Source organism: Pteronotus mesoamericanus, unplaced genomic scaffold (assembly GCF_021234165.1).
Source record: "Pteronotus mesoamericanus isolate MK-2021 breed Mesoamerican mustached bat unplaced genomic scaffold, CSHL_Meso_final contig_26, whole genome shotgun sequence".
Taxonomy (NCBI): Eukaryota; Metazoa; Chordata; class Mammalia; order Chiroptera; family Mormoopidae; genus Pteronotus; species Pteronotus mesoamericanus.
In genome coordinates this window covers 2,220,110-2,232,428 of record NW_026555109.1, presented here as the reverse complement: position 1 = coordinate 2,232,428, position 12,319 = coordinate 2,220,110, and the positions used below count along the sequence as shown (strand labels likewise).

The following is a 12,319-nucleotide window of genomic DNA, read 5'->3' as shown; positions in this document are numbered from 1 at the left end:
AGTTATTAACGTATATTAATATAGGTATAATGTCCAAACTGTAGTTAATGCAATTTATAGGACAAGTTTGAATTAACTCATTTTGACTGTACTACATAGAAAAACTTTTGAATTAACTCATATTGATTGTACTACAAGTTATTTGTATTTTTCCAAAATTTGTTTTTGCTTTAAGAGTCTCAAACCATAAACATAAAGCCACAGGAGAGGGGAAAGAATTTTTAAATCTACTAACTGGATTGTTTGCATTAGGATCAAGATTTCTTAGTAAATGATTTTAGGATTAAAGATGTACAATATAAAAATCTACAATGCCAGGAGGGAAAATAAAAAAATGCAACAAGTCACCCAAGATGTATTAATGAGCAAATTTGACATTTCTATGTGAAAAAAAAAAGATAAATAACATGCATTGTAGGCATAATTGGGAGTCTACAAAGACGGAGATACAACATGCCAATATATGTAGGTGGGGAAAACATGAGAAATGGGTAAGGACACTGCTGATTAATTTGAGGGGTTGTAAGTGCTTCTGAGCATGCGGTAGAAAGATGAAACAACACTAAAAATTAAATCTTTATATGAATCTAGCTGCATCTAAGGGATAGGCTTTGATTATGTTCCCAGAATTCTACGATGGGCTGGAAGAATTTGTGAGCAGTGGTGTAAACACACTTGATCATGAGGCTTGAAGCAGCTCCCCAAACATTTGCACTCTGCCCCTCCTGCATGATCCAATAGGTCTCAAAGTTTCCTCTTAGAGCATTTGCTCTCATATAACCTCTCCAGAATAGTTCAGCTATCTTTTTGTTGTTTTGTTTTTAGAGATTCCTTTCCTCCCACTTTATGAGGTAGGGTGCTACATTGATGTGCACAAGTCAGGTGGAATGTGAGGCTTACTTTGGAGAACAATTTAAATGACCACTGTTAAAGGGATTTATTTTTTACAAGCTGGCTATTTTTTTTTATTAAGGCAACTAGTTCAACACAACCATACAATGCTAGAAAACACTTGGCTCAGATAATCTTTCTGAATGTGTATTAGGAAATATTTTATGTTCTAACATGGTAAATTGAAATAATATACTACAAATTATTGGTATATGCTAACAAATAGTAATCTTCTCAACTAGAAATCATGGGTATGTTGCTACAAAGAGACCAGAAAATTTCCCAATAAAAGGCAATTGTTACAAAAGAATAATTGAAAGTTAATTCATAAAGTTGACAAAGTAAATTTTCATGCACATTTAATCTATAAATGTAATGAGTCAAAGCACAGATTCACATAGTGATTATTTAATTAAAATTATTGCTAGAAATCTACAATTTAAATATTTAGGACTGGGAAGTTTTTCCTTGCTACTTAGCCAATTTCTTTTCTAAGATGCTTACAGCCTAGTTTTAGATAATTATAGATAACAAATTGTGTTCAAGGTTTATTTTGCCTATAAATCTTTTCAGAAAAATATTTTAAGTAGGTATTAACATTGAAAAGAAGAGTTCTCTGTAGGTAATAAAATACTACATTGGGGTATTCTTACCTTAAAATTGAGCAAACCCATTGCAGTTTCCACAAAAGGGATTAAATTCATAGGTTGTTCAAGTTTTCGGCCTTTTAAGTAGAATGAAAATTTGTCTGAAAACTAAAATCAAAAGTGTCATAGGTGATTAGTGGGGGGAAAATGTGCAATCACTGAAATGTAGACATAGAAGTAGTATTTAAGACTTTGACCTGAGGAAGTAATATCCCAGTCTCTTTAGTCCACACAAAAGAATTAAAAAAAAAGAAAAAGAAAAAGGAAAGACCAATGAAAAAAGGTAACAAAGTTCCCACCAAACTAAATAGTAAAACCCCCCAAATATTATAATTTTTTTCCCTAAAGGAGCAATTTGAGACCTTGGAGCTAGAACTGGAAGAAGAGATCCTTGAGTTTAAATGTTTCCCTTGAAAACCTATTTTCTTAAGACCTCTCACCCTCACTTCATTAAATGCAGGTGGTTGGCCCCTAAAACAAAGCAGTCTTCTGCCCTACCTGCCATTCTGCTTCTGTTTCATACCCAGCACTGACATCAGTGTAACTGCTCAGCAGCCTTCTACGTGGAATCCATATTATTCATTATTACACCATTACCCTTTGTTCAGAAGGTTTTTCTTCATAATTTTTTAGCTTACCTAAAAAGACCTTAAAAAGGAAGTTTAATTCTTTGAAGACCAAAGCTCGCCAATTTTTTTCCATGAGACCAGTTCACAGCTAGCTCTGTGCTGCCAGTGGGGTAGCCCAAATTCCAAAATCTATCATCTGGAAACATACAAAAGCTCTTGCACAGATCTCCCCGCCCCCCTTTCAAAAGGGGAAAGAAAACCCCCCACTACACTCTAAATTGTAAATCTATTAAGTCTATCTAGATCTAATAAGATTCGAGGAGATATAAAACAAAAAACCAAAAAAAAAAAAATCCAGGTATGACAAAGATATTTTTGTAAATAAATATGAAAACATATATATCCATTTTAAACTTAAGGAATATTCAGCCATTAATGGATATCAAAGGAAAAGGGATTTTAATCATCTCTCCATTCAGTCTCAGTTGGGTAAATCATATCTAAGAGATTTGCATAAATATAAACCATCAAAGACTTTTCATCTTCAAAGGGGGTTTCAAGACCCTATAAGCTTTGTACTGTAATCATCGCAGGTCACCACCCTGCAGGAATAGGGCTGCTATGGCAACATAAAAAAACTAATGCTTAAGGCTTAGCATAATATTCTAACTAATAGAAAGGAAACTCATTTTAAAAGCTGGCAGCCTATTTACCAGAAGCAGGATTAGAGGTGTTATTTCCCCTTTTAGCTGCCCCCTCCTTGCCTGTGCAGTACCCACCCCCCCCCCCAAATCTAATCACTAGGATCTTTAAAAAGCTTTTGAGCAATTTGCAGTAACTTTACAATTAAGCTAAAATAAATCACAGCTTTCAGTAATGAAGAATTATTTCAAGTTACTCCTACTGCCCCCTCCCTTCATCTGTCACCACCAGCATCACCTCCTTAGTAACTTTGCAAGGAAAGGAATAACTCAACCAAAATTGCAAGAAAGAAGAGAAGGCTACAATTTAAGGGAACAAAATGTACAGTATTCCATGTAAATGAAAATGAAACATAATTTATGTCATATTTAAGCTGGAAAGTAGGTGTTACACGTGCAGTAGAGGAATTTTTTTTCTCATTAGAAAAAAAACTCGCAACATTATTTGCCTCCGTGCTTTGTGATATTAGTTATAACTACAATCATCAAGCTTAAAAGTAGGTACTTTGCAATAAATTCCTAGTTCTCAGTGAGAAAAAATCTCAAATGCCTTTTGTTTTTAAGCCAATGGGGGCATTAAAAAATTAAATATTCTAGCCCATCCTCCTTCCCCTCCTCCCCTTCTCTCTTAAAAAATTGCATTAAGTACACACACAAAAGGTAACTAGTGGAGAAGTTTCAATTAATTTTTTCAAAAGGAGACGATTAAATGTTTCCGGCCTGGTAAAGTGTTCATTTCAGTGAGGTGGAGGGAACTGGGGGGTGGGGGAGAGGAAAAGAAGGGGAAAAAAATCACAAAGAAATTGGGGAGGAGATGAAGTAGCAGGGCTCAGCAATTCTTTCAATTCCAGTGCACACCCAATAGTGTGTTGGAAGAATGCACACTGTTCGGGATTTGTGGGAGAATTGTCCCACGACAAAAGAGGCAGAGTCACGCTTGTTATAGTCCAATAAGCCGTGCCAGTCAAACAAGAACCCACACTAGCGACAAAAGGCCAGCAAGAGATTCTCACACAAAAGAAAACAAGGAAGCCCATCTTTCAGTTGTGCATCAGGCTCTGGGTTTTATGCTTCACACAAATACAAACGGAGAGGAAAAAATAAACAGCCCAAAAGACTTCTGTTAACTAGAAATCCTATTTAGATTTCGGTACATTCCTCAAATCCAGGGATCTTAAAACAGCGAACAGAAGCCGAAGCTCAAGGCTGGGGTGGGTCCTCCCTTTCAAATGAGGGTAATAATGGTGATAAATAGGCATTAACTATGAAACTAAAAGGGAACAGTAACTTCAGATTCCATTTCAATCAACTTAAGACACATTCGAAAGGGCTAGAAGCCCTTGAAGATATTAACCTAGTATGACCAGTATCTCCCAGACTCTGAGGGGTGACCTAGGAGAGGAGAACTCCAGTGTAGAAAGTAAATATAGGTCCTTGAACACCAGGCTTCAAGAACCAACACGGAGCTGTCCAACTGAAAATAATGGCAGTTACGTGTGTAATTCTAAATTTTCTAGTAGCTCCATTAAAAGAGTAAAATGAAACAGGTGAATTTAATTTTAATAATGTTAAAATTAACAATATATCCTATATAGTATCATTCAAAAGTACAATCAATATAAAAATTACCGAGATAACTTACATTCTTTTGGGGGTGGGGTAGGGAGACTACAAAATCTTCAAAATCCTGTATGTATTTTACACTTCCAGGGCATCTCAGTTTGGACTTGCCACATTTCAAGTGCTCAGTAGCAATGCGTGGTAGGTACCATGGCATTGGAAAGCACAGGTCCAACTTATCTACCTGCTATTAAAAAGGTGAGCAGCTTCCTCAGGAATTACAACTACTCAGCATATTGCTGCAATTGCAGCTATAGCCTTAGAGTAATCCCAGTTGTGGCATCAAAATCACCACTGTCCACATATCTTTACATGCTTCCAGCACTTACATGTCTTAGGCCCTCTGCTGTGGAGTGGCAAAGTGGAATGTTATTTTATTCAGCAGAGATTTGCAGAATTATAGCTACCCCAAAATAAAATGTCGCCTACCCCAACTTTAACAATGACAACAATCGTAGTATAATTAGGCCCATTTCAAAGTTTTCTAAGTAATTTGACATGGCATGTTTTTATTGACTGAAAAGTCTGTCATGAAACACAAACACACCTGTCAGCAATTTAAAAAGGAAGAACTAGAGAACTGTTCAGGAAATAATATCTGTGCTAATTAAAACCACTGATTAAAAGCTTCCTGTTTATTCCTCTGTTTGCCCTAAGGAGTGACCTCCTCTTCTAGGTTCATTTTTTTATTTGCATCTATGATCTCTTCCAATGAATCTGGCTGGGTAAGGGCCATTTACATCACTGCTCTCCCAGGTGGAGGGGTAGGGCCTGACAGGTATAAGAAGCATCCAATTCTTTGGCAAGCTAGTTTCTAAGGACTGCTTTGTAAGGCCTACTGCAGAGGCTATGTTAACTAAACCACAAATCTGATTAGGGAGCAGAATCATCATTTCAAGAGTAGAGTTGTCCCATAGAACACTTTGGGTAAAGCCAGGTTCTTTGTGCAAGGAATATGATCTCTTGAGCTCACTTCTTTTCTGAATTCTCTTTCTGTTCTGTGTATAAATTTTCAAAACCAGCAGCACTCAAATGCTTCCTTTCTGCTGCTATTTCTCAGCCAGTCCTGAATCTTTAATTAAAGCAAAGCATTAGTGTCCCTGGCTTGGTAGCTCAGGTGGTTTGGGCGTTGTCTCAAAATGCCTAGGTTGTGGGTTCAATTCCTGGTTAGGGTACATACAAGAAAGAACCAACTAATGAATGTGTAAGTAAGTAGAACAACAAATCAATGTTTCTCTTTCTCTTCCCCCCCTTCTACCTCTCTCTCTCTCTCAAATCAACAAACAAAATATAAAATAAAGCTAAGGGTTAGCTACTCACCCACTGGATTTCTTCAGGACCTTCCACCTTCGGTAGCATTAGGCTGGAAGGAAGGACCCGGGACTGCAAGAGGGTCTCCAGGTCTTCTTCAGCCAGACCACTAGACACTGAATTGATTCTCACACACTTTTCAGTTGGGCTGAGATCAAAGTCTTCAAGAGTTTTCACTATTCTTAATCGAGCTTCATTCTGTAAGTGTTGATAAAATGTATCTCCTGTGAAACTTAAGTAGTTTCAGAGCCTGAGCACCGTTATTGTATCTATAAATTCCCTGTCTACCAAATAAATGGTATTTGAAATAAGTCATAGAGTTTGATAGATAAATGATTGATTTCCAGACTTCATTCAAGGTGACTATAACATAGATGATGGCCCCTACAATGCACACCTGAATAATAGTGTCATGTTGCTTATTAGCATATTCCTGAATAGTAGTGTCATCTTGCTTATTAGCTTTACTTTTCAATTGCAAAGGTAAATTAATTGATAGGTAACATTTATTGAGCATTTACTAAGAACTAGGCATAGTTCTAAATCTTCTACCTGTAATTTCTCACTTAATAAATAAGAGAAGGCAGATAACCTTGGCGATGGTGGTCTCATCTGCCAGCATATTCACATTAGAGAAAAAAATAAAAATTTGTTTTTTTCCACAGGATTCATGCTTTTCATTCACTTAGAACAATTTTTTTTTGCAACTTAGTTGAATCTTGACATTCAATTAGGAAGGCAGTCACAGGAAAATGACATTCCACACTACAAAAAAGCTCCAGCTTATTCAGATGGAAGGAAATAATATCACCAAAAAACTCCTTCATGAAGTGGTAGATAAAATGCATTTTTTATTTGATTAGACAGTTTTTGCTCCAGTTAAGGAAAGCGGAAAGGTTGAAAGTTTGCTTTAGTATTTGCATTGTCCTCAGAAAAATTGTATGAACCCAAATATGTTATTTATTGGCTCTTAGTTGGGTTGATGGAGGTGAGGCAGGAGGGAAAGGAGTGCATTTTCATTGAGGGGGTGGGTTTTGGAGTTGAGGGAAAAAAGCTCTTTGGGGTCATTACTTCCTGTCAATTTCAGTTTCAAAAACAAATTCCCCCAACTTGCCAACAGCATTGAAATTTCATTGTCAGAATGAATACATATCAAAAGTAGTTTCATTTGGGAAGGGTTTTTATGATACTAATAAAACTTTAAAGCTTCTCACTGTTGATGAATGTGTTTTAAAAAAAAGGTCCTGATAATATGCAACCATTTGAACAGCAGTCCTTATTTAGGAAAATAGCAAACCAAAATGGAGACAGAAAAAGAATTATTTGAGTTGATACTGAGTCAAAGTGTAATCAAACAAGACAAGCCAGGATGGATGTAGGTCTACAACCCGGTGGAAGCAGGGAAGGCTTCAAAATGTGGTCCGAGTTAAACAGTGTGAGAAAACGGTAGCTTAGAGTTGTCATGTCAGATGGAAACAGGGTACATAGGACCAGCTTAAGACAGCTTTGTGGAGTCCAGATTCACAGAGCTCTGACTGCCAGGAATTAGACCAAGCTTAGAGAAAAGCAAGGGAGTGCTGACACTAGCTAAAGTGAAGAATGATGCAGCCAGCAGTGGCTTGGTTCAACACCATGCTGTTGGCCATTCCACAGCTATAAAACTCATCCACTGCTCTACCATGCCCTCTTGTTACATCCACTAAATATGAAAATCCTGAAGGTGAAAGTGGAAGTTCGCTCCATCAATATCATGGTTCCAAGGCCGTGTAGAGCTGGTGAGAGAAATGCTTCCAGCCTTTGGCAGTGCATGCATTTAGATCTATGACTTCAGAGAACCTAAAATGTGTTGTGCTCCGTGTAGCCTGCACAACTACAAACTCGGATTGCTACAGCCCATAAACATTTCGACTTGCATGATTTCTTTCAATAGCAGGTCCAGCTTCTGAAAGGTCTGTTGGGGCAAAGTGAATGGAAAATGGAAGGAAAGTAATTTAGCCTGAAATGCATTTTAAAACTCGAGTTATTTGAATCTTCATCTCCATTCTCTACTTTAATCTGTATGTGTGCTCAACTTCTTAAATGGTTAATGTTGGTGTCAAACAAAATGTGACCTCTAAGCTGTTTTGTTGTTTCATTTGGATTTGATGGGGACTGTTTGTTCAAAGCTCATGTTCTAAACCTGTTTATGATTTTTATCTAAAGTCAGATTGCCATGGTTTCAGCACATTCTAGTTTACTTAGTAAAATTCTGCACTTGTGCAATTGGCTGCAAATGAAGGACCTAATTCCAACTTTAGGCATAATCTGATTAGTACTTTTCCTGTTATAATAATGAGCAGCAAATAATCAGCAGTTTATCAGACTTTTTTTTTCTCTTTCTGGCTCAGAATTATAACCAAGCTCTTTCCACTTCATCATTCTGTACCTTTCCAAAAAAAAAAAAAAAAAAACCAAAACGCTTGGATGTATATTGTCACACAACACCCTTAATAACAGGCTGTTTCTTGTTGAAATTTACATAAACTAAATGTGCATCCCTCTGCCATGTATCCCAAAACATCCGACTTCACTGAATTTACACCAGCCAACCAGTGTGTTGATTTTTTTTTCCTTTTTGGTGGTTTAATGGTGAAATATATTACTGTGCTAGCAAACACACCCATGCCATCTGTTGGATGAGAGGAAAGCAGTTTCTAAGAACAATTAAGTTTAGTTCTGGGTGTTCAGCTAGAGAGAGCCATAGTCCACTCAGTTGTGAAAAGAAAGAAATTGTGTTCATTCTATTCTCTGTCTCTCCCTCTCTCTCCTCCTCCCCTCTCGCTAACACATACCTTCCTTCTTGCTACAGTCTCTTTCTCATCTCAGTCACCTCACTTCCTTTCACATTTTTGTCTTTTTCCCTGGCTCCTGTTTGGCCCTGACTATCCTTTAATTTGCATTTCGTTAGGGGGATTGGTAAAACACAGCCCAGTAGAAACTATCTTCTCAGAAGGGCTAGCCAAGTAATCTGCTGAGATTATTGGTTGCTGAGTGTTTCCTGGAGAAAGAAGGAAATGAAAGCAAAAACAAAAAGAGGCCACTTAAAACAGACCTTTTTTTGGGGGGTGTCATATTCTGGTAGCAAAACACGTTGTTCAAAATGAAGCTTAGAAGGAACTGCATTCTAAATGTACTAACACTACAAGACTTTGGTAAGTGTTTCTCATGTAAGATGAACCTTTTCTCCTAAGATCTGACAGCCTGGAAAAGTCAGAATAATGGAATGAAGGCCTTTACCAACAGTTACATTAGATCTTTGCAGAGACTAATCACCATAGTGTGCTCTGTAGTATGTTCGATTCCAGAGGTAGGCTCTGCAGAGGTCACAGAGGTCAGGACTGATCAGAATCTTCACAGGCTCTGTTCTAAGAGGCAGTGGTACCAAAGTTCAGGCATTCAATCAACATTTTGTGCCATGGGCTGCTTAGTGCAGTGGACCAGTGGCTAATAAACTTGTCCTTCCTTATACACAAGCCACCGTATTAAGTGATTCTGTCTGGGCCAGGAACCAAGGCACACTATGATTTCAGAGACTGGGTTCTTATTACCTGGGGAAGAGACATGCTCCAGTGACGTAAGAGAGCAGATAAATCAACCATCACCAACCTGCAGACTCCAAAATTAAAGGAGAAAATATGCGTGCAGTTGGTTCAATTGGCACCCATTAAAGCTAATAACTAATCATCCTCACAAGTTTCTAGCTCAGAATGATCAAGTCTGAAAAGAAAACAACATCCGTCCACTTTTACACTCCAGTGGAAGAGGTGGTCCCTCACGGCAGGGTGGCACAGTCTCGCCATCTGGAGAATAAATCGAGTGTGAAGTACAGTATAGTTTGGGACCAAGCTCCGTGGCGGCAGCTCAGCAGTCAGTTCATTAGTTCCAAACTTCCAGGGATTAGAGCGGCATCAATTCTACTGTTGGATAGGAAGAGACAGACAGGATACGAGATTCAAGAAGGATAGTGACAACCAGGAGAAGCCCCTTGGGCTTATTTATAAAACTACAAAGTATAAACAGACCTAAATAAGTGTCTTAAATAACAGCATTATCACAGTTTCATAACATCTGAATTAACACCTTTTCTTTCTTCCACCCCCACCCACCCTCCCCACACTGAAACCTTGTATGTTAATGTATAGTTGTTTTCAGAGGAAATTGCAAAGATGACCCTGGATGCAACAGGAGCAATGAGAAAGAAAGCTGTGCAGCAGAACTGAGGTTTGGTAATTAAGAAATATGAAAGACTTTCTAGACTCCAGGGAGATGCATAACATTTGTGATTTTTAAAAATGTGTAATTAATATTTTCATCCTGCAAAAGGCAAATTGCTATGCCACATATCCAAAAGCATTAGTGAATTCTATCTTTTCTGAATTTGTCTCTCATCTCATTTCCATTTTATCTAATTCCTAAAATGATGTAATAGGCATGGAGAGGAATAAATTTTGGGGAGAAGGGCTGGATGTCAGCATCAATATGAATTTAAAAAAAAAATTTAAGAATGTTTGCTTTAAAATAAATTCTGAGGTACCTTTTTTCATATACCTTCTTTTTATATGTTTATATTAAAAAACATGTGTTTGTGACATAAAACATGTCATTACTAGTAAATTATAGTTTTGTATTTTTATTATAAATGTAGAAAATTTATTATAATCATAGAGACTTACAGTGATTGCATTGGAAATAAAGGCAAATAAATTCTCATTAATTATTACCACCTGGTAATAATTCTTATTATTAATAAGAATATAATAATTCTTAATATTAATAATTCTTTAGGCAAGATGACAGTGTTGAGTTTTTTATATCCCATGAATTTTTCACGTGAAAAAAAAATCTTGGTTTGCCCGTTTTTGAAAAAATCTACAACACTATTGAACATACCATGAGTTAACTGGTTTAAAACTTCATTAATAACGCCAAAGGCAAAGGTAACAAAAGAAAAACTAAACTAATTGGACTTCATGAAAATTTAATAATTTTTAAAAATTTAAAAAGTTAGCCCACAGAATGGGAGAAAATATTTGCAAATCATACATCTAATCAATAATTAATACCCAGTACATATACATAACTCCTAAAAGTCAACAACAAACAAACAAAATAACTTAAAAATGGGAAAAGGACTTGAATAGATATTTCTTCAAATATAGATAGATATACAAATGGCCAATATACACATGAAAAGATGCTCAGTATCACTGATCACTAGGAAAATGCATATCAGAACTACAATGAGATACCACTATATCCATTATGATGGCTACTATAAAAAACCCCCCAGAAAATAACAAGTGTTGGTGCAGATGTGGAGAAATTGGAATGCATGTGCACTACTGGTGCAAATGTAAAATGATACAATCACTACAGAAAACAGGTTGGTGGTTCTTCAAAAAATTAAAAACAGAATTACCATATCATCCAGAAATTTCACTTCTGGGTATATACTCAAAAGAATTGGAGACAGGGTCTCAAAGAGATTATTTGTATACCCATGTTTAGAGCAGCATTATTCACAATGGCTAAAATGTGGAAGCAACCCAAGTAGCCATTGATAGAAGGATGGATAAGCAAAATGTGTTTTATACATATAATTAGAATGTTATTCAACTTTAAAAAGGAAGGAAATTCTGACACATGCTATAACATGGATAAACATTAATGGCATTATGCTAAGTGATATAAGCTAGTGACAGAAAAACAAGTACTAGATGATTCCACTTACGTGAGTTACTTAGTCAAAATCATAAAAACAGAATGGTGGTTGCCAGGGGCTGGCAGGGGAAGGGGAGTTATTGTATAAGGGGTATAGAGTTTCAGTTTTACAAGATGAAAAGAGCTATGGAGATTGATGGTGATGACGGTAACACAGCAATGTGGGCATATTTAATAACCACTGAACAATATACTTAAAGTTGGTTAAGATAGTATTTTTTGTTATGTGTATTTTATCACACTTAAACAAGGTGAAAAAATTCACTGACTGATTCATCTCACAAATTATTCCATTTCATGGACTATTACATTTACTCTGAAAACATAGGTCTTGTTAGACCAAAGTTTCTGGTATGTTAATTATGAAAGATACATTAATACATAGTTTTATAGTAAAATATTTGAATCAGCATTCATTGAAAAAACGAAGCCTAAGGATGAATATGGATGGGTGACTCCTAATATGTAACTGCCATTTCTGTTGTCTGAGAGAGTTACTGGAAATAAAAACTCTAGAAAATATAATAAATCTATTAATATACTAAATATATTATATGTATTAAAATAATTTATTTTGAGGGTCTCTGTGCAATTAAAATATCTTTAAAGGCATTAAAACAATGGTCCTGACAGGTGTTGCTCAGTTGGTTCAGCGTTGTCTTGCAAGGTGAAAGGTCACCAGTTTCATTCCTGGTCAGAGCACATGCCCGGGTTCCAGGCCAGTCCCTAGTTGGGGTGCAGTTGGGGTGTGTGCAAGAGGCAACTATTGATGTGTCTCTTACATATCGGTGTTTTCTCTCCCCCTTTTTCTTCCCTCCTT

General features: G+C 36.6%; 1 protein-coding gene across 8 annotated transcripts in view; it reads right to left on the bottom strand.

Annotated features, from left to right (window-relative positions):
* The window catches only part of CLYBL (citramalyl-CoA lyase), a 339,893-nt gene that overhangs the window by 51,137 nt on the left and 276,437 nt on the right, over nt 1–12,319 (bottom strand). For all 8 annotated transcript variants that reach the window (XM_054574338.1, XM_054574334.1, XM_054574340.1 and 5 more), the window contains 2 exons: nt 5,749–5,937; nt 1,545–1,646 (listed from right to left, as the gene is read on the bottom strand). In XM_054574338.1, the coding sequence (XP_054430313.1) occupies nt 1,545–1,646; nt 5,749–5,937 (291 nt within the window). The remainder of the gene's footprint in view (nt 1–1,544; nt 1,647–5,748; nt 5,938–12,319) is intronic.